This window comes from Silene latifolia, chromosome 11 (genome assembly GCF_048544455.1).
Source record: "Silene latifolia isolate original U9 population chromosome 11, ASM4854445v1, whole genome shotgun sequence".
In the NCBI taxonomy this organism is placed as follows: Eukaryota; Viridiplantae; Streptophyta; class Magnoliopsida; order Caryophyllales; family Caryophyllaceae; genus Silene; species Silene latifolia.
The window spans coordinates 179801023-179823987 of NC_133536.1; the positions used below are offsets into that span (position 1 = coordinate 179801023).

At 36.7% G+C, this 22965-nt stretch overlaps 2 protein-coding genes across 4 annotated transcripts; both read left to right on the top strand.

The window, feature by feature from the left end:
* Window positions 1-10360: 10360 nt before the first annotated feature.
* On the top strand, window positions 10361-16926 carry LOC141612113 (homeobox protein ATH1). Of its 3 annotated transcripts, none has more exons than XM_074430828.1 (6): window positions 10361-12097; window positions 13805-14064; window positions 14256-14989; window positions 15555-15904; window positions 16043-16103; window positions 16506-16926. In XM_074430828.1, exons 2-6 carry the CDS (start codon window positions 13815-13817, stop codon window positions 16671-16673), a joined length of 1563 nt encoding a protein of 520 aa, XP_074286929.1. In that variant the 5' UTR covers window positions 10361-12097; window positions 13805-13814; the 3' UTR covers window positions 16674-16926. The 3 variants fall into 3 exon arrangements, with proteins under 3 accessions (XP_074286929.1, XP_074286928.1, XP_074286930.1); XM_074430827.1 differs by having other exon boundaries at window positions 10448-10858; XM_074430829.1 differs by having other exon boundaries at window positions 10987-11165.
* Window positions 16927-18892: 1966 nt separating this feature from the next.
* Window positions 18893-22570, top strand: LOC141612114 (NADH dehydrogenase [ubiquinone] iron-sulfur protein 7, mitochondrial). The gene is made up of 2 exons (XM_074430831.1): window positions 18893-19397; window positions 22103-22570. The coding sequence occupies exons 1-2, from the start codon at window positions 19000-19002 to the stop codon at window positions 22335-22337; spliced, it is 633 nt and encodes a 210-aa protein (XP_074286932.1). The 5' UTR covers window positions 18893-18999; the 3' UTR covers window positions 22338-22570.
* Window positions 22571-22965: the final 395 nt, after the last annotated feature.

Consider the following 22965-nt stretch of genomic DNA (forward strand, 5'->3'; position numbering starts at 1 on the left):
GTCAAATAGTCGGGTGCCCAAAGAATATTCCACAACAAATTCGCCCTCTGAAAGATAAATAAATGATAAACAATTACTTAAACTATTCCCGTTCCCAAAATAGAAAGTTACTAAAAATAGAAACTTCTTTAAATGGAAAGTTTTCTTAAATGGAAACTTTCCCGATATAGCAGCTTTTCCATTTTAACAAACCCGACTCAAAACCCATCTCTAAATATTTTAAATAACTCGGGAATTGAATTAAATAACGAATACGATAAATAAAAGATTAAACGAATTATACGATTAAGAAAAAAAACGAAACAGAGTATTGGTGATATTGTCAAAGGTTCAAAGAACCGTGCTCAACACTTAGAGTAAACTCTAAGCTACTCACCCACTAGGCCAAGGTCGGAAGAACAACAATTAACAATACAATACAAAATCGATCAATAACATGATTAAAGTCCCGTACTCATAATCTTAAATGCTCATTGCCAATTTAAAGTACGAACCACTAATTGTCATTATAATAATACCACAACTTTGAAGTTACCAACAATTCCTCATCACATAATACTAAGTAACTCACGCCATTATACGAGACAATCTACAACCAGTAACCTAACACCTTAATCCATTATTTGATCATGCTAACACTCTTAGCTATACACAAACGAAGCCTACTACATCTACCCACGAACCTAAAACCAACTCTCAAAAGAACGGAATTTCCAATATGCTATTACACATATAAAATACAGAGTAATAATTACAGTAATATTTATAACAAGATTCATCTCAGTAGTTCATGTAACAAAAAATTCAACAACGAATAGCACAATAAGAACATGTACATATAACCCCGAACAATAATAAGAGTATTAGGATCGGTAGAATCGTGTTACCTTATTTATAAGAAATTAAAAGAATAATGAAGAGACGAATTGACGAGCAAGTAGCGGAATTAAAAAGCCAAGTGAAAAGGATTGATGAGTATGTAATTGTGGAACACAAATAAAACGGAAGTCGCTAGAAAACCATGGATCAATGTTTTGTGTTTCAATGAGATTTGATGATGATGATCAAAGAAATAAGTTATGCGGCAGCCTTATTTAAAAGAATGAGAAGGAGAATATATTGCCAAGTTTAGGGTTGACGCTGTAATACTCCGTATTTATGGTCTTGGGGGTACTCTATCGAGTAGCCCTTACTCTGTCGAGTAAGGGTATGTTGCAGAATAAAATAGTTTCTGACCTGTTGGGCACTCGATCGAGTAGCTGGGGCACTCGATCGAGTAGGGGGGTACTCGATCGAGTACCTTGGGTACTCGATCGAGTGTCCTGCTTACGGGGAGTTTTCTCGGGTTTTGTTAATTACGCGATTAAGGTATTTAAACCAATTCGTCTTTGTTCTAAATCACTTTTTACAAAACCTAAAATCTGTTTAAGAGAGAAAGCAACTTGTCTTCTTCCTAATCGCGTTCTTGACAATTCCCGGAGTTCAGGCGGTCGGTTTGCATCATAGTTTGTGTCGTTGGATTCCTTGCGTCGAGGGTAAGCTTCTAGCATAATTTTTATAACGTTTTGTTAAGATTAGTGAAACCCTAATTTAGTAATTGGGGGTTTTTATGAATAGTGTTTGAATAGTAGTATCCGTGTGTTATATGTTAGGAGGAGAATTCATAGAAGAGGCGTTTTGAGACAGCTGTAGATACCGTCTGCGTGTTGTGCTTTCCAGGTAGGATTTCCTACTCAGTATTAGTCCCATAATGGGATATTAGTGATGTGCTGTAGTTAGTTAATTGATTTGATGAATGCAACTGTGTTTGTGATTGTGGTTGTGTTGTTGATGGTTCTCGAGATGCGTTCTCGGCTGAGTGGGGTCACTTGCGGGAGTGATCTCACGCCCTAGTTTCGCCCTTAGTGGAACCCGCCACGAAAAGGGATGTGCACATTAATGGACAGGGTTATCGCTCGTACGATGAGCGGGGCTTAGGTGGGAACGGCTGCGGTCCCCCATCGGCGGGGCTGGTCCAAAGGTGGACGATCGATGATTGAGACGGTTGGTTGGATGTGTGTGTGTGTGTGCGGTTCAAATTGTCTGTTTGTCTTATTGTTGTTATCTATTTTGATTGTGTGATTAGTACTGACCCCGGTGTTGTTTTGTAAACCTGCGGTGATCCATTCGGGGATGGTGAGCAGGTATAGAGATGATACGGGGATAGCTGGGATGGCCACGACATGACGATAGAGTCTTCCGCTGTAGTTTAGCTTTTGTTTACATTTCAGTTGAGAACAGTTAGTTTGGAATAATGTATCTTACTTTCAGTTTGGTTTCAAGGATTGTATTCATTCACTAAGCTATTGATAATAAATGTTGTTTCTTTATCGTTGTTGTTTGATTATCATACCTCGGGCAACCGAGATGGTGATGTCTTCATACCTGAGTGGTCCTGGTAAGGCACTCGGAGTATGGGGGTGTTACAGACGCAAACAAGATAGAAAAACATAATTGGTTTAGCTCCATTTGTATTAAGGAAATATTATGCTTTAAAACAAAAGATGTTATTATTAACTCGAAAATCTCAAAATTAATTAATTAAACTAATATAAAATAATCAAAATATTTTGGGTATTACAATCTTCCCCTCTTAAAAGAAACTTCGTCCCCAAAGTTTAAGTTTAGAAATCAAAAACAATACTTTAAAATTTGAGTATTGGTACGTTATTGCTACTGTCGACATTATGGTGGCTGTTGTAGCAGTCACGGTGGTGCCATGGTGGTTTAAAGATGACAAACATGTTATTCGTATTACAAGGATTACCCATAACAAGAAAACTCAGATTCGAAGGTCCTAAACATACGAGATACATAGTCTTAAACTTACAGGGGCGCATGGATGTTTACGAGGATGGTGACGGCTGTGTTACTACCGCTTTCCTTCTCTTCTAATCACGGTTGTCACTATAGATTAGGGTTCTTGTTTAGTTTGGTTTAGGGGAGGCAGATGAGGTGATAGAGGAGTAGGGTTTCCAATGTGAATGTCGAAGGTTACAACTTTGTGAATGTCGATGGATAGGTGAATTATGGTTGTATGTCGTGTAGTGTGTTGATGGGTTAACGGGTTTATGGTTGTGTTACACGGTTCATTGCTACCACCATCCAAGTCCAAGCCCATCACTAAAAGTCCGTCACGCATCTCTAGGTAATTGACCTCTATTTACCGTCCTCGACTCGTAACTTAAAATAAACGAGTACTTATAATTTATTTATACTAATTAAATTAATTATGAGAATATAATTTTATTAGAACTAACATAAAATATATAAAAATTAGGATTTAAATATAATTATGACTTAAATAATAAAACAAGTATAATTGAGAAATAAATATAAATATGAAATATATTTAATTATAATATATTATCAAAATTAAAGAAATACGAATGAAATGTCATTTTATGAAATAATCGTCAAATATAAAATGATTATGAAATACGAAATAATCGTAGGATTACGATTTATAAAATAGTAACAGTTTACGTAAAATACTTTATACACATCCGTTTGAAAAAAAAACGCGTATAAAACAAGGTTTGACTATCGTTGACCGAGGCTAAAATACGGGGTATTACAGTCTTCCCTCCTTAAAATGAACTTCGTCCCGAAGTTCGCCACCCCGTAACGATAACCAAACATCCACAAGCATAAGACAAACACAAGTAGTACGTATACATAAGCTCTAAAACGCGAAGTGTTATATTCTATCCCCCTTAAGAAACTTTGTCCCCAAAGTTGAACATACGACAGAAGTATGTGGCACTTAAAGAACCACAACATTGACCGAATAATAACAAATTAAAACAAAGACTCCATGCATGGTCAATTCTCGTCACCAATTCTCGATCGACCAATCATAACATACCACTTAGCCAGATCGTAAACCATCAAGATTTTACAATCCTATCCTCCTTAAAACATGGTTACGTCCCCGTAACCCCATTATAAAATTCCACATCCAATGTTCAAGAAGATTATCAAACAATAGGCACAAATCATCTGATAAGCTAATTACTCTATATTGGCAACTAGCATCCGACTTTTCAAGCAACAAAACACACTTGTCAATTTCATGCTACGCATTACACAAAATCAAGGTAACAAATACTTGGATGCTTTGACACCAAATTAACACATTTACATCAATGTAGACAATCAACTAACTCATAGTTCATACTTGACGAATTAAAATATTTCATATCGAGTAATCATATCATAGAAGTAAAATCCATATTTACGCAAATCGGGTTTAGAGAAAGACACTAGGCAAAATTCAAGCAATGTAATAGCGTTTGTATAATTGAGACTACTTTACATAAAACTCACCGAAATAAATAAGATTATATTATCATATAACAAGGTTCATACTCATATCATATGTCTACCGTTCATGCTACAGAATTCATATCAGAGTATTACATGGTTACATCACATAATTCATATTTGATTAAACTTTTATATGAAACTCACATAACTTACAATTTCAACAATCAAACATCATGCAACAACTTTCAAAATTCATAATTAAATAACCGTTTAGCTATTTTGCGAGCTATTATCGTTTTTAGGAAATATAATGAATTAACTAATCATAGGAAAGAGAATAAATTGCAAAGCTTAAGGAATTTATTTATAACAAATTTTACAACTCAGTTGGTCGGAACAAAAACTTTACAATTAGACAAAAATTGGGCAACTTGCAAAAATCACTATTAAATAACGACTCGTTAAGATTTTACGTGGCTTATCATTTTGAAAATGTGAATGAATATTCTAAACAGTGGAGTTAGAATTATGCATAAACAATAAACACGTTTTAAATGGTTTCTTTTTCAAAAACATGGGTCGAAACAGAACTGTGCAGTAACAATCTGACCACTGTCAACTAAAATATTTATTTCTCTCAAAATATAATTCATATTAGCATGAAACTAAAAGCATTGAAAAGCTAAATTAGAATGTTATCACACATAAAATTTTCACCATTATATAGAGAACACATTTTAAATGGCAGCCTGTACAAACAAGGTAACATTCTGGAATTTATTAAAAATTTTGGTTCCTTTAAATTACTTCACATTATCACACAACCATTCTTCCTCCAACACATGTTACATATCATTTGGGGCATAGAAATCACGTTGCACCATATACATGTAATTGCCATCTAGAAAACGGTAAAGATTGCGAAACCGAAAATAAAATCAACTAGATAACTCAATAATCATGTATGTATAGACAATGCATTAGTTTCTCATCGTAACAATCACAACTTATTTAAATACGAAAATATATCCTAGAAATCACTAAGGTGTCACTTATTGAATACTAACCTTATAACTAAATTAAATGTATATAATTAGACGTAAAAATTAGCATGAAATTTTCAACACACAACTATATAACATCCATGGCTTAGGGCAACACATTCCACATACCACTAGACATGGATTGCTAAGGCAATTAGTAAAATAATAACAATCATAAATCTCAAAATTCGATCACATTTGCCTAGTAAGCAAAACAAGAAACTCTTGCAAAGAATAAGACATTCAACAAGAAGTATATACACACTTAGAATAACAAAGAAACAATTATCAACGGACACGACACCCGTTTCGGTCTACTAGCTTTACACATAGGACTTAACTTGATTCTTCATCCTGTAACAACATAGCCTGGTTGGCTCTACTAACCATTCCAGTCAATCATGGTCATATCCCTCCTACATCTAACCTCTTAGGTAGCTATAGCTTATGGTGCCTCTATGATCAACTCATTAAACATATCATTATATTATATCTCTACCTAAGGGTTCAGGGATCAGAAAGCCGCATGCATATCATCATATAATTCATAATTCACAACTCATGTCATCCATACACTTAAAATTTCACTCAATTATTCAAATAAGTCAGCATGCCAATATCAACCATATTCTTTCATTGCTCATCTTTAGCCATGTATCACATCATTACTTACCTCATTCCGCTCCTGCAAAACTGTTAGTATAATATAGGCAAGGTCTGATCCTTTATTTTGTTACTACCCACTCTCTGCATCACTCAAGGGTTACCAGGTTAGACTGAAAGAGCCAGTGGCTTGGTTTGAGGAGGGCCCTAACTCATTCCAATCCTGGGGGCTCCTAACAGTTACTAGCATGGGTTCATTTTATTTGACTCTTCCTATGTTCATTATTTTTGTTCATTTGTTTTTTAGGCCTGAGGATCGTTCGCTCTGATACCACTTTGTAACACCCCCATTTATTTAAGGGCCTGGACTACGACTCCTCAGATAAAGAAGGGTGTTACCATCTCGAAAAACCGAGGCGATGATAACAAAGGAAAAATAAACAAGATTTTTAAATTGAAAATTATAAATGTTTACAACTCAAACGGAACATGTCTCAAAACCGAAATAAAGTCGATAGCTAAACCGAAATAAAAGTGGGCTAGCTCTAAGTCGGGTGATCCATGCTCTCTCCCCGCCCGACTCCATATGTCTCAACAACCTGTCATTCTCGCTCCCCAAGAAATGGATCATCACAAGCGTACACGAATACACAGGGTCAACCGCGAGGTTGAGTAGGTAATACGATATAATAAAGAATGCAATGATATGATCCTCCAATCTCAACTCCATCACACACATCCCGAACGCCCACCATACCGATCCCCGTGAGACTATATCAATCGACCGTCGTTGATATACCGGCTAAATGGCGAGGACACCAGGGCAAGTCTGCAGAACCCGCCGGGCCTTAATCGCAATAATCTCATCTCCTCCAACTCCAACTCCGATGCAAATGCAATGTATGAAACGTATGAAACAATAATGCTCAACAAGATAAATAAGATAATCAGATATGTCATATAATCACCGAACATGCCAACTCTTTATAATCGTAAGAACTCAATCAGTGTATTCCCCTACCTCAGTACTGCAGTCAAATAGTCGGGTGCCCAGTAATATTCCACAACAAATTCGCCCTTTGAAAGATAAATAAATGATAAACAATTACTTAAACTATTCCCGTTCCCAAAATAGAAAGTTACTAAAAATAGAAACTTCTTTAAATGGAAAGTTTTCTTAAATGGAAACTTTTCCGATATAGCAGCTTTTCCATTTTAACAAACCCGACTCAAAACCCATCTCTAAATATTTTAAATAACTCGGGAATTAAAGTAAATAACGAATACGATAAATAAAAGATTAAACGAATTATACGATTAAGAAAAAAAAACGAAACAGAGTATTGGTGATATTGTCAAAGGTTCAAAGAACCGTGCTCAACACTTAGAGTAAACTCTAAGCTACTCACCCACTAGGCCAAGGTCGGAGGAACAACAATTAACAATACAATACAAAATCGATCAATAACATGATTAAAGTCCCGTACTCATAATCTTAAATGCTCATTGCCAATTTAAAGTACGAACCACTAATTGTCATTATAATAATACCACAACTTTGATGTTACCAACAATTCCTCATCACATAATACTAAGTAACTCACGCCATTATACGAGACAATCTACAACCAGTAACCTAACACCTTAATCCATTATTTGATCATGCTAACACTCTTAGCTATACACAAACGAAGCCTACTACATCTACCCACGAACCTAAAACCAACTCTCAAAAGAACGGAATTTCCAATATGCTATTACACATATAAAATACAGAGTAATAATTACAGTAATATTTATAACAAGATTCATCTCAGTAGTTCATGTAACAAAAAATTCAACAACGAATAGCACAATAAGAACATGTACATATAACCCCGAACAATAATAAGAGTATTAGGATCGGTAGAATCGTGTTACCTTATTTATAAGAAATTAAAAGAATAATGAAGAGACGAATTGACGAGCAAGTAGCGGAATTAAAAAGCCAAGTGAAAAGGATTGATGAGTATGTAATTGTGGAACACAAATAAAACGGAAGTCGCTAGAAAACCATGGATCAATGTTTTGTGTTTCAATGAGATTTGATGATGATGATCAAAGAAATAAGTTATGCGGCAGCCTTATTTAAAAGAATGAGAAGGAGAATATATTGCCAAGTTTAGGGTTGACGCAAACAAGATAGAAAAACATAATTGGTTTAGCTCCATTTGTATTAAGGAAATATTATGCTTTAAAACAAAAGATGTTATTATTATCTCGAAAATCTCAAAATTAATTAATTAAACTAATATAAAATAATCAAAATATTTGGGGTATTACACCGTGTGCGTGGCAGATTAATAAGACAATGAAACATGTGGTGGAACATTACATAGAACATAAAATTTACATTGCTTGTGAGTTGTGGTTATACTTGAACCAAACGTAAATAAATTTTTTTTTTTTTTTAAGTAGGTCTCATATTAACATATTAATATCAATGTCACAACATCTTATTTTAAGAACCTAATAAAGAATGAATAATGAATAAAGAATAGATAAAGTAATGAGAGTTGTTGATTTTTAGGAGAGAGAAATTAATAAAAAATGAATGAAACTTACCAAAAAAGGAAAGAGGAAAGATAATCAAATTTGTGTGAAAAAGGAAAGAGGGAAGATAATAGGAAATTGGAGGGAGTATATATTTATATAGATAGATAATATTGGTAATCCCCATAAACATGTTTAGTTGACGGGGGTCACACTTGGTGTGCTATAATTGGTATTTAATTTGGATGAGTATTGGTCATTGGGCTGTTTAGTATGGACTGGTCCATTAGATTTTCAGAGTAAAAGTTGATAAGTAGGTATTGTCATGAGTGAGCGGGAAAAAAAAAATCTACTAGTTTGTGTTTTATATATTTATATAGATTTTCCCGTCGTAACGCTTTTTATTTATAATCCTGTTTTTTTCTAAAAAAAACACAAATTGTATTCCCCCTATTCTCTAACATCTTCCACATTTTCTAACGTAATTGCTAAATCTCGCGCATCAATTTACTTAATTCCGCGCATTTTTTCCCTTTTTTCCGCATATACCCCTTTCATTTTTAACCCACCAAGAGAGAAAGAAAAACAGAAGAGTAGAAAAACCCCAAAAAAATGAGAAACCCCAACCACCCTTCCAGCGCCGACACCCTCCTCCACCACCCTCCCAGCGCCACAGACCACTCCTCCCTGCACTACCAATGGACGCCCCCATCTCCGTGCCGACCACTGCTCCCTGCACTACCAATGGACGCCGCCACAACCTCCACTATTAATCGACGCCGCCACTTTCCCAGTGCCGCCAACATAAATGGGATGTAGTGAGTATTTGATGATCAGTTCGGCATCTTCAAGTTCAATCTCAATCTCAATCGGCTATTTTTGTCAGGCAATTAGATGGGGAAAGCCGGAAAGGGAGACTAGAGACAATGTTTGTTCTTATTTTTTGCAGAAGAGTATATGAAGATCAATTCAAATTAATTAAATTCATTACTGTTAACTATTTTCTTGGGTTTTTAGACTCTTTCTGGGAATTGAATACTGGGTTACTGGCAAATGATTCAATTTCGTGAATTAATGGCGTGACTTAAGCATTCTTTCTGCATTAGTATTCAAATATTGTTCTGCAAATGACACTAAAATCGATAACTGTTGTTAATCGACATTGTAATCGACCGTAGTTCAAACCCTAATTTTAAAAACAAACTTTTTTAATAAAAAATTACTTAAATCGATTAAATGACGGTATTAAAATTTTTTTTGATAAAATGGAAAAATTACAGTGATATGCGCGAATTTCGATCCATTATTGTCGAACAATTAACGAATTGGTTAGGTTTTGAAAGAAAAAAAAGAGAGAAAACTCTTTTTAATTATCTTTGAAGACAAAGGGCAATTATGGAATATCAAGGGTAAAATGCGTGGGATTTAGTAAACTAATGCGCGGGATTTAGCAACTCCCTTTTCTAAAACGGCAAATTCACTAAGATCTTCCACTTTTCTTATTTGTTTATCATTTGTGGTTGTAGTAATTTGTAACCCCGCATTCTCTCTCTTACTTTCATTTATATCCGCATACAATCATACAACTAAATTTTACCTCAAAACTAATGTGGAAGATCATAGTGAATAGGAGGGAATAACATTTAAGTTAAACAACTAGTCTTGCTTGTGACGGGCTAATCCCGTCACAAGATTGTGACCTCTCACAAAAAGGGAGAGGGGACAAAGGTGGGGCACCCCATGTGTTTCTCACTCACCTCTCAATGAGCATTTTGTGAGAGAAAACGGTACCCGTCACAAACTTGTGACGGATATCGCCGTCACAAATGAGAATTTGTGTAAGTTAAATGACATTTAATGTAGAAGAAGATGACAATAGTGATATTCCTTCCAAGACATACAAATCACCATCCCTCTAAAAACCCAAGAGTACATAAAACATTAAAACCCATGAAACAACCAAAGTTCCTGAATTAAAAGCAACACTCATATAAACTTACTGTAAAATTACTCATAATTCTCATCACTAACTATGATCCAAACACCAAGGAGTGAAATACTATACCCTTTCTAGCTATCTCCCCAAATATGAACTAAAAACCAAACTACTTTTCCAAATTATGACAAAATGTAGTGGCATGTCTCAGAAATAAACAACCAAAACCCTCAGATATACCCACAAGTTAAAACCAGTAAAACTATTTGATCATTTAAAGTTTAAACTACACCTATATACTCCTACACCTAACTTATTACAGTACATAGAGTGTTAAGCCCTATATAATCAGAGGCAGCTGCCCTATAATTTATGTGATCATGATGATGATTAAAAAGCATATTAATGGGACCCTATCAAAGCCTGCAATACAAATGTGTGACACTGCATTTACTGTACTAAACTTACTGTTATCAGTGTTATGTATATGTATTTTTCCCCCCCTTTATTTGCACTCCATATATCATAAATTTTGAATCTTGTGTTGTGTTTTTGTATGTGGTTCCTCTTCTTCTCTTTATCTTATTTAAGGGTCCACCCTCCCTTTTCTCTCCCAATTGCAGAATTCAGAATCCCCTTTCTTTTCTTGACTTGGATTTCTCTGATTTTTGCTTTCTTTTCTTTTGGACTCACATTTGTGTTTTTTTACTATACCAGTATACTTGTTGTTTTGGTGGCAAAAGGTTTGTGCTTTGTGGGTTCCATGTTAATTTAATTTCATTTACTTTACTGTTGTTTTTATTTGGGTGATTTTCTTTAGTCGGGTTTGTGGAAACTATGGATGGTTCATGTTAGCCGACCTCATTTTCTTTCGGGTCTAAAACCCTTTGTTATCGACTTTTCGTTATTAGATTGTTTTCAACCTGTATTTTAAGTCCTGATATTATTTGTGAAAACGATGGATGGTTCATGTTAGCCGACCTCATTTTCTTTCGGGGTTAAAACTTTGTTATCGGCTGTTCGTTATTAGATTGTTTTAGTAGGGTATGTAAGGATAGTGTGACTTGTTCTCAACCTGTAAAGTTCTAAGTCATGATATTATTTGTGGAAACAATGGATGGTTCATGTTAGCCGATCTCATTTTCTTTCGTGTGTCGACTTTTGTTATTTGTTTGTCTAAATAAGGCATGTGAGGACTGAGGGTAGTGTGGATTGTTTTTACCCTGTACTTTGAAGACATGATATTATATGAAATGAGGACAGTATTGAGTTCACTACAGTAGTATTTACTTACCACAAGTTGGTGAATAATTGAAATGTTACACTGTTGGGAAGAAAAGAGCAAAGCAATGATTTCTTAATTTGGGAGTTCCGGAGGAAACACATATAGGAAGAGGTTTGAGGTGTACAGGCCTTCAGGGTGCTGTTTGTTTCCCTGTTTCAGGATATATATATTAGTATATTATACCCCAACTAACATTTCTACCCTCAATCCTTCACTTCCAAGTCTATCATACATTACATTTCTGGTGCTGTTTGGTTTTGATTTCCTACAAAATCAATCAACTCCATTGTCTTAGTCTTTACATTCCTCATTGTTTTCTTTACTTTTTCTAAGGAGTGGTTGGGAGAAAGCTGATTTTATTTTATATTTATAAAGGGGAAAAACACAAAGGTTAGTAGTTCTTTTGGTATCATCTTTCTTTACATTTATGTACATGATTTGATACTAACTTTATTTATATATTAGTCAAGCACTTATAATATTTATTGTTCTACACAATTTCTTGGTTAAGTCTTAAGCACTCACAACCGATTTACATAAAGCAAAAATTAAAGGATAGTTGTGAGAGGTCTTAACTTATGACGGTGTTAAGCAAGAAATACTGATTATTTTAACTTTACATGTGAAGATTGGTACTTGAACTTTAATATTGTTTAATGTGTTTGCTAAAGAAATGTTATCTTAATGCTTGTTAGTTGGTGGGAGTTTAGTACCTTAAACTAAATATCCCTTCTGCTGTCAGTAGCTGCATTATTTAGGTGTTTCAATAAATGCTTCTTTTGGAGTGGTTTCAGTGTAATGTTACTTTGAACCTCAAGTAACTAAAACAGTGTCATTGACCCTTGGAGTGATTGATGTATCTCTGTGATAGAATTAAGGCTAAATATTCCATTGTCTGGAACTCACTTGGTCCTGAACATACTTAGTTTTGATGGTGGTATACTCTTGTAGTAGTACTGTAGTAGTAATAGTAGTAGTAGTAAGTAGTAAAGTATATGTTGATGTGTTAGTTCCTTGTGAGCATACTTGGTATACTAGAATTATATACAGACGTCGGTTAGTTAGTTTGTAAAATCATTGACGCGTGGAATACTAGAGTTGTGCAAACGTCGGCTAGCTTAGTAAAATCATTGGCACATGGTACTCATGATTGGGTTTCAATCCCGTTAGTATTAAACCTGCCTTTGCGAGTTGTAACTCCCTTGACCTGGAAGAAAAAGTTTACTTGGGTTGCTTTCCCATTTCGGCATGGTTACCATAGTTTTCTGAGGTAATGAGGCCAAGTTGTTTCTCTAGATGTTGCAGGCTTGTTATACAACAACAGTATACAACAACATTACCTCAATTCCTCAATGTCTTTCGACTTGTCTGTGAGATAACAAGGGTCGAATGTACGCAGCTTTACCTTTGTATTTTTAACACGGGGAGAGCGTTGGATGACCCATCGTGAAAATGGCATCATGAAATGCTTCCACACTCTGCTACTCTCAAAATAAAAGAAGGATAGAGTGTTTAGAGGGTCATTTTGCTTTATTCCAAAGCTAAAGAGTAGGCAGTCTTTTGGGGCCCATTGGTGATGAAAGTACTTGAGCCTTTGAGGCTGTTTATGCAAGGAAACATGTTTCGCCTTCCTTAGTACCTGCTGAGAGTGTGGATTATGAAATAGACATAATTCCTTTGAACTTGGTATTAAACTTCGAATACTCTTGAAAATGTACTATCTCTGAACGACTATTGAAATGTTCTGGAGGGAATTATATCAGGATTTGAAGGCAACCTCTGCTTGTTATTTGAGTCTCCTGTTGGTGAAAGTGACCTATTATTTGAGGAAAGCATTCTCTTCTAGTAGCTAATAGGAGTAGATCATTCTCTTCCCTTGTTTGATCGTGGAAATCATATCGGCTAACTCGTCTATATTCTTCGAGTCTGAAGGACGATACGTAAAAAGCTTTTGCCAATCCTATATCCCTATACTTGTTTTTTCTTTTAACGCGTAGATATATGAGGAAGCTACATTGTTAAATACTCTTGAAAAAGCTTTTGCCAATCCTCCTCCTGTGTTATTGAATGCCTGCTTTTGATCCTGTATATTTTCAGGCAGTCCATCATGGAGAATGATCAACTCATGCAATTAGATCTATACAATCGTATGCCAGTCGTTATCGAGGGAACTTCTCCTCAACTGTCGTCAGAATCCCATCTCCCAACTACTTTCTTTCGACCTGGCTATCCTAACGACAGGATGATTGGCCATCCGGTAGGGCAATCCTTTGATAATCTTCATCATGATAAAAGTGTCGGCAATGGTGAATTACTTAATAAAGAGTACTTCAATTATCAAGACCTATGCTTGCGAGGTAATTTTTCTGTCCTGAATAAAAACTCTATGGTCTCTGTTTTGAGGTGTCCATGAATAAATCTCAGTTGAAATATTTCTTTTGTTTTGTATTATTTGTGGTGAGTATGGTTTATGACCACCATTTGTCATCAACTTGCATTTTCACCCACATCTCGTTACATTCCTATATTTTTGTGCTAAACAAATCAGGAAGTTTATTTATGGACGGAGGGAGTGCATTTTTTGGTTCCGGTTCCTTGGATAATTCAGTCGTTCCTCAACAAGAAGAGGCATCCGAATCTCTTAGGGCAATGTACTCAAGCAATGTCTCTTATGCCTCAAGTTCTGCAGTCCCGGTTCCTCTAAGTTGTGGCTATGACATCTTAGGGCAATGGGAGCAGAACAGGCTTGCGATGCAGCCTGAGTTGGGATGGAGAACAACCTCGGATATGGAGTCTGTGCGGCTCAGTGGGGCCCAGGATGGTCTTGCTTATGGAACATTGAGATCTCAAAATGAGCTGGGCCTAAGTCTAGCTACTGCTGGCCCGCCTTTCCCTTGCCCAGAGAGCATTCAAGAACAGTGTTCTGATATGGGCTATTCGTATATTTTTGACAGTTCTCAGCCTGAAAGAAGGTTACGTGACAAGGAGCTCTCTCTAGGTAGGGCTTCCAGTAGTCAGTCAGCCCAGTTTTCTCAGGCAATATCGGGGTCTAAATATCGTGCAGTACTTCAGCAGATACTTTCACAAGTTGCGAGCTATTCCCTCGACAATGTAGATCCCACCAATTATTCTGTCGGCCATTTGATCAGCTCTAGTTCAAATGTTCCATTTTCTGATGAATTTCGGGACAATGATGGGTCAATTGAAGTTCCTGCAGGAAGTTCACACAGAAAACAGAAACTTGAGTCTAAAAAGTCGCAGCTCTTGTCTCTGCTTCAAGTGGTATGCCATATAACTTGGGTTTATGTAATCATTGTCTATATATGTTTGGAAATATATTGTCATTGCATCATTCGTCCAATCAGATTGTTTTTGGTTATTTGTAAAAGTTTGAACAATCACTCAAATAAGATGGAAAGTAATAGGTTTTCGACTTTCATGTCTGAATTAAAAGGTTCAACTTTAAGTGTGGAGTCATATTTGTATCTGTAGGTGTACCTAAGAAAACTGACCCGACTCGACCTAAGGGAGGGAAAAGGACCTAAAATGACTACATTGAAACAAAATATCTTAATAGTCAGCCTAAAACAGTCGTAAATGATCCAAGATGCCTAATTTGAAGCAAAAACCTTTAGTCGTAAATGATCCAAACCCGTAAACACCTACCCAAAAATGACTTGATAACCCTGCAACCAAAATGATCTGGATCCCTGAACCAAATCCGACTGAATGACCTGTTTGCCAGCTCTAGACTTGCCAGTACCAGTTCTTCTTTTCTTCTGGTGCTGCTTCTTGAGGGTCTTAGGCTTATTTGCCTTGACAAAACTAAAATATTTGTATGTTGCAGGTTGATGATCAATATAGCCGATGCTTAGATCAGATACACACGGTAATATCAGCGTTCCATGCTGCGTCGGAGCTGGACCCTCAACTACACGCGTGTTTTGCACTTCAATCAGTCTCGTTCTTCTACAAAAATCTAAGACAGAGAATCAGTAATCAAATCCTAGAAATGGGGATGGATAGTGAAGTTGGTGAAGACAGTAGGACATCTTTTGAGAAATCTTTCATTCAGAAACAGTGGGCTCTCCAGCAATTAAAGAAGAAAGATCAACAACTGTGGAGACCTCAGAGAGGCTTGCCAGAGAAATCTGTCTCGGTTTTAAGAGCATGGATGTTCGACAACTTTCTTCACCCGTTAGTTATCTCACTTCTCTGCAATCACTCGTACATGGAATTGACCTTTTTAGTTGGACTCGACTATCCCCACTCCCATATTGTCTTCTTGCAGTCCACTTACAATAGAGAACATGTAATGGTGTTTGATTATTTCAGGTATCCTAAAGACGCAGAGAAGCATTTGCTTGCGATTAAAAGTGGATTGTCGAGGAGCCAGGTATCTCTATAATTTGTCCTGACGGGTTTCAAAATAACAAATCTGAAACATATTACATGCTGCATCTAGAAGATGGTTCTGTATAATTAATACTCCCTACGTATCATCAGTAAGCGCCCATTTGTACAAATTTTCCCGCACAGAAAATTAATTTTAAAAAAATACTCCGTATATAAACAGCTGATTGGCAGAAAGAGGGTATGTTTATTTATTCTCGGATTGACAAACATGACAAAGATCTATATAATTGGATTACTTCATTACCTGTATTTGGAGAATTTGTAGCTTAAATAGCATGAAGGTCAAAGACATGTAACTTACAAAGATCTCTTCGTCTTAATCTACTTATCTAGATAGTAATACTAATCTATTGTAATTTGCCTATTGATATGAAATTAACAGGTTTCTAATTGGTTTATAAACGCCCGGGTTCGTCTATGGAAACCGCTAGTTGAGGAAATGTGTTCGGAACTAAGTCGAAGAAATGGTAACCGCCAAGTGGAGGAAGGTAGCAACGACAGGAGCAGCCAATTAAGCATATATGACTTCAATCAAAGACTCGACGCATGAACTCCAAGCTTTTTGGTATGGATAAATCTAAATACATGTATATGTGTGTAGTCGTCGGGAAGTTAGCTAGTAAATCTTAATTGGAGTTGTAAAAGATGAATGCAAGTGTACATAAATTGGAGAATGCTCTACTATTTTGGTAGCTCCCATGGCCGTATCTAAATCTAGCATTGTCTTTAGGATAACTTGTGGTTTTGGATGGTCTTGCAATGACTTCAATTGCCTATAATTCCCAATGTTCATTTTCTGTTCACTTGAACTTCTCATTGCAACTCCGGTAATGCCGGACATGTGTGTCTAGAACACAACTATTGCTAATTGGTACTTCATCTTAGGCAAAAAAACATGATTTCTCTCTGGCTGAGCTGGGTGACGGGCGCTGGATGCGCTAGCGATTGGATCTCTCAATGTCTTAATTGTCCCGAGAAATTTATGAAAGCCGATTCACTCAATTGATGAATTGATTGAATGTCTACCAAATGACAAACGTGGATCTTCCAGTGTAGAGTATGTTTTGTGGCTATATTTGGTTATACATCTAACTATTAACAACTACTTTACCAAAAAAAAGATCCAAGTATCTCTAACTATTAATGAGTTCGAACTAATAATGGGATTAATGGGTGTAGTTTTTCCATGTTTGTGTCATTGGTACAACTTACGTCGCCTTTGTCAATTGCCTCATAAGTCTAAACGTCCATTAGAGACTTAGAGTAGGAGAATGATAACGTCAAAGGTTAAGTTACTGGTGTCATTCGCTTTCTAAAAATACTTGTATCTATTAATCAGTTTATCTAACTCAAGCATAAAAACGAGTGATATAATATATTTTTGAGTGATATTATGACCATAAGGTTCGTTCGTAAAATGTTGCAATGATGCTTTCAGTTGTATTAGTCTCTTTGATATAAGAAGTTGAATTTAACTTAGGTTTGAAAAAGTCTCATTTATCATTATCGAAGCGTTTGCCTTAGAAATCACCAAAGAATGGCGCCATGGCGGTAATTAAAAATATTAAGAGGCTATTTGATAAATACTAGGGTGTATTAGGTAAAAAAAAAAAGTAGATTTAATTTGGAAAGTAAAATCAACTGGAGAACCATTTATTTACATGAGTTGTTAAATAGTTACTACTTTCGTATTAGTCATTTGTTTATCTTTGATTAAAATATCCACCTAAAAAAAGATAAAAATGAATGATAAACATGATTTGGCCTAACATAAAACATGCAAAATAGTTTAGACAATTAGACACTTTCACAAAATGAAGAAAGTACTAATTACCGTGTATTGAAATAACACATCCACAATACTTGACGTAAGGTATGTAAAATAGTTTAGAAGTAGGAGTACTTTGGTAAATATTTGAACTCGCAAAAATTGGAAATTCATCGATCAAACACCTCCAAATTCGATTAACAAAAGCAAATAGATATTACTCTTTTATATACAAGATTCACTCAATGATGTACAATAAATATTACTGTTGCCATTTTACTCATTCATATACTTAACTCCCCTTTCAATTTCCCCTATTTTCTTCATTATTCTTCTCCTCCACCACCTTACCGCCCCTCCCCACCGCTTGCCATCCAAATGCATGCCACCTCCCCTCACCCACCCCGTCGATCCTCAACACCTTCCTTACCACATTCTACATCTCCCACCCCTGCCCACCTTCCTCACAAGACAACTACCTCCCTCCATTATCGCCTGCCATCTCCCATGCCCGTACCCCTCTGCGAACCCCTCCCACTTCGCCTACCGTTCTCATGCAAAAATTATTATCTTTTTGAGCTAGTTGTAATGGTATCGACATTAAAACTCGTAGCAGAGGAACCAAACTGAGATGACCATAAATTCGAAATATGAAGAGTCGTGATGATACGGGGCAAGTGTCGACTCTTGTGTAGGTTTGGGTCGGTATCCCGAGCTCCCCACCGTTGTCATTCCCGTTTCTCAAGTTCATTGCCTCATAAGTAAACTAGAGAAACCTGAGCCGACCCGAAAAACCTGATTCGGTAAGTTGACCCGAGATCCGAAAGGACTCGAAATTGCATGACCCAAAAATTGAATTGACCCGATTCCGACCCAAACTCAATCCAACCTTGATTAACCCGATATTAACATCACCGTAAGTGACCCGCCCTAAAACCACTCGACCGGTAATTGACCCGATTTAAAATAACCAGCGCAAATTGACGGATCAAACTCAGTTCGATTTACCCATTTTCCACCTGTACGAGTCAGAAGTCTCCTAACAATTCCAAACTTGAGCAAACATCAAAAATCCCCAAATCATTCTCCCATCTCCCTCTCATCCACCATGGCGCACCTAGCCCGAACCATATCCCGAACCTCATCCCACACCACCACCGACGCATACCGCACCGCGATCGCATCCCTCCACACCACCCTCCCAACCCTCTCCTCCACCACCACCACCCAACCCACCTCCTACACACGCGCTCCCCCGCCTGCGATGCCCAAGGCGGCGGAGTACGTGATCTCCAAAGTAGACGACCTGATGAACTGGGCTCGTCGTGGGTCCATCTGGCCCATGACTTTTGGGCTCGCCTGCTGCGCTGTCGAGATGATGCATACCGGTGCGGCTCGTTATGATCTGGATAGGTTCGGGATTATTTTCCGACCTAGCCCAAGGCAGTCGGATTGTATGATTGTTGCTGGCACGCTTACCAATAAGATGGCCCCTGCTCTTCGCAAGTATGTTTTCTCATCTCCCCGACCCCTTTATTCCGGTCTGTTATTATCGAGTTATTTAGGGGTGATGGCCTGTTTGTGACCACAGGTTCGGGTTTTTTTGTTTAGGTATTGATCTATTATCGAATTATTCCTCCCGTCTCAATCAATTGTTTACCTTTAATTAAAATACATCGGAAAGAATAAAGAAGGAAACAAATGATTGGTACGAATGGAGTATTTAGGAGTGAAGGCCTGTTTGTGACCACAAATCCGGTTATTTTGGTTAGGTATTGATCTATGATCGATTTTTTTAGGAGTGACCGCCTGTTTGTGATGACAGGTTCGAGTTTATTTTGACAGGTCTATGGTATAATAAGCGCGATTTCTGAGTGTGGTTTATGTTTAGGGGGGTTTTTGAAGTGCTGTCCTGTTTAGAATCGTTTTATCCAGTGTTTGTTTTGTATTTTTGATGTGTAATTGGTGTGAGCAGATGTTTCGATTTGTGATATGTCAAATGGTACTGAATGTTTTCGTTCTTTGATTTTTGGGTTGGGCTGTGTGGTTTATCTTATTGGATATGTGTTCTTATTTAGTTCAATGTTTGAGAATACTTACAATCACATGGAAGATAAAAGGAAGATAGGGTTGGTTTGGAATGGATGTTGTGAAGAGAATTGAAAGATGATGTTCTTGGGACTTTTTCATCACAGTGGGGGTGAGGCTTTAGTCCCAAAGCAATTGAGATTGGTTGACGTAAATTTCTGTAAGGATCTAAGGGTATTTGTTGAAGTTCATGTTGTGAGGGTAGAAGAGTTGGAAAATTCATGTTGATCTGGAAATAATGAGGCTAAGTGCATTGGGAATTTGGGAATGTTAATAATGATTGTGAATGGAAATGGAAGTCATTAACGAAATTGGAAGTTGAGATCTTTAAGCCGGTGGTTTGGAAATACGAAGAGTTTGTATTAGATTTTAGCGTGAGTGTAGAGTTTGCTCTTTTTTTCTTTTCTTTTTTAATTTTAACATTTGAGTCTGTTTTCATATATATTGTGGGATGAAGGTTTGTTGTTTATGTCTATGAGAATCAATTGAGAGCTTCAGGGTGTTGATATTTGATGCTGAAGACGTAAATAATGACGGGGAGTGTTTTCCTTGAGTACTAGTCAGCATATGGGATGAAAGATTTGTCTTCTTAGGAACTTACAAGAACGTTTGGAGATATTTGTGCTTGTGAAATGGAAATGAGGGCATGTAAGAGAGATAAATATTGTGTGGTTAGAAATTTACAACGATTTAATTTTTTTTTTACATCTGTCAGCATTAGTCTTCCCATGTTGTTGGGTACTTTTGCTCAATAGCTCTCTTCGTATAGCCTGTGGGTCATTTTGTGTCTCACTGCCTCGTAAGTTATAAATTTGTTCATTTAAGCTGAAGCTTGTATATGTGTTTCCCCTGAAGTGATGGGTTATTGGCGTATTGGCCATAATTTGTATTTTTGAAATGCTGCGGTATGTCAATTATGTGCCTAAAACGATTTTTCTGCCTTCTGATGAGATGATCGTTTTGTTGTTAATCTGGCAATCGAGCTTGTGTGTGGGAGGGATGGGGGGTTGTCAACTTGTCATGGAAAGACTTCACAAATCGTCTTGAAGAATTTCAGTATTTAGACATGCCTTCCACCTTAGTCTAATGCTTACATTGAATTTTTACTTAAGCTACATGTTTCGGATGGTAGTCTTAGTTTTCAGCCGAGGCAATGAAAGTGCGTGACAATAAGGTGCACGGAGCAAGAGGAAAGTGCTGGCTTCATAAAACAACTACACGAGACACACTTTTTTTGTAAACTAATTTGCATTCACGGTGTAAAAATTTGTGCCATATGCCCATAATACCCTGTTTTTTGGATTAAAAGTGTGAAGGAGTAAAGCTAAGGATAATTTTGCAAAGTGAAGGTATGTTGCAAGAAGAACTAAGAAAAAATGTGAAATTGTGTAGTACTACGCCTCGCTAGTCATGCACTTGCACCTTATCTATGCTTACAACAAGGTGCAGGCTCCCTTGCCACTTTGGGTGTTATCTTATTAATACTCTTGGTGTTGCATTTTGATTGTAAGAACCAAATCTGAATGGTCAAATGGTTGTTGATAGATGCAATTTTGACATATTAACCATGTTTAATTGATGATCGATATGCTTCTACATGCATTGGGTGGCCGTTCAACTGTCTTTGTACAGGCTACTAGGCCAGTTCTGGTTTGTACTTGCCTAGCTTCTTAGTTCTTATCAAAGGACTATGAGTGCATACTGCGTACCAGATTCTAGTTCGTCGACAGTTTTTTTAATGGCTATAATACCCACTGTCTACCCTCTGTGATGAGAGTGTTTCTGCTTTTGCTGTAATTCTGCATTGGGTATTCCTTCATCAGTTCTCAGACATTATCCACACATCAACATTGCCTACTATCATGTGGGATTCTACAAATGGCGGGTTATGGCTAATACTTGCAAATGATTCAATAAAAATTGCATCTGATAATTGTAACTTCAAATTGAAAGAACTCAAGAAGGCTACCAACCATTTTAATTTATAATGAGCCATTTTACTTTCTTCGTACTCCTTGAAAAAATTGTTGGACAAAAATTTGCCATTTTAGTACTATCAAGTAAAATCTTTTGGATTCTCATTCTTCTAGATGTCATAATTGTTGCATGTTTCTACATATCAGGGTCTATGACCAAATGCCGGAGCCAAGGTGGGTTATCTCTATGGGAAGTTGTGCTAACGGAGGCGGATACTACCACTACTCGTACTCTGTTGTCCGTGGTTGTGACAGGATTGTTCCCGTGGATATCTATGTTCCAGGTTGCCCCCCTACAGCTGAAGCTTTGCTCTATGGACTTCTACAGCTACAAAAGAAAATTAACAGGCGCAAGGATTTCCTTCATTGGTGGACCAAGTGAGCATGTTTTGCGATAGTGAGTCTTGTATGAGATGGTTAATGTGTTGGTTTCATTTGTAAGACTATCTTGTTTAAGTGTTTGTGGGAGCTGTTACTGTGAAAATAATGTGCAACTGATTCGGCTAGTTAATTGCCAAAGGTCGTCAGTTATTTCTTGAGAAAAAAACGTGAACTACTCGAGTTGCAGAGTCCATTGTATGTTTGTTATTTATATGTAAGAAGTGGATTTTATTATTTTTGTAGTTCCAGTTCAAGCGGATTGGACAAATCTCAATAGTTTTCTTTTCATTTGGCTCAAGGCCTTGTTTGAATAGCAAAAAACGGAGGGAAAGGGAGGGCGGAGGAGGAATGCGGAGTCGATGTTTGGATATAATTGGATTTTAATTTGTCCTTCAAAATCTTATGGCCCATATCCTCCTATATACTAAGAGAATAAAACTTTTTTAAAGTTTTTCCTTTAAAGTGCTCAAGCTTATACTTCATCCATTCCATATGATAGTTTATGTTTACTTTATATAAGTATGTCAACGCTTGTGTTATTTTGTTCATATCTTTAGTTACATATCATTAAAAATTATAAAAAATTGATTTTCATAATGCACTTTGTAAGACAATTTAAACAAGATCTC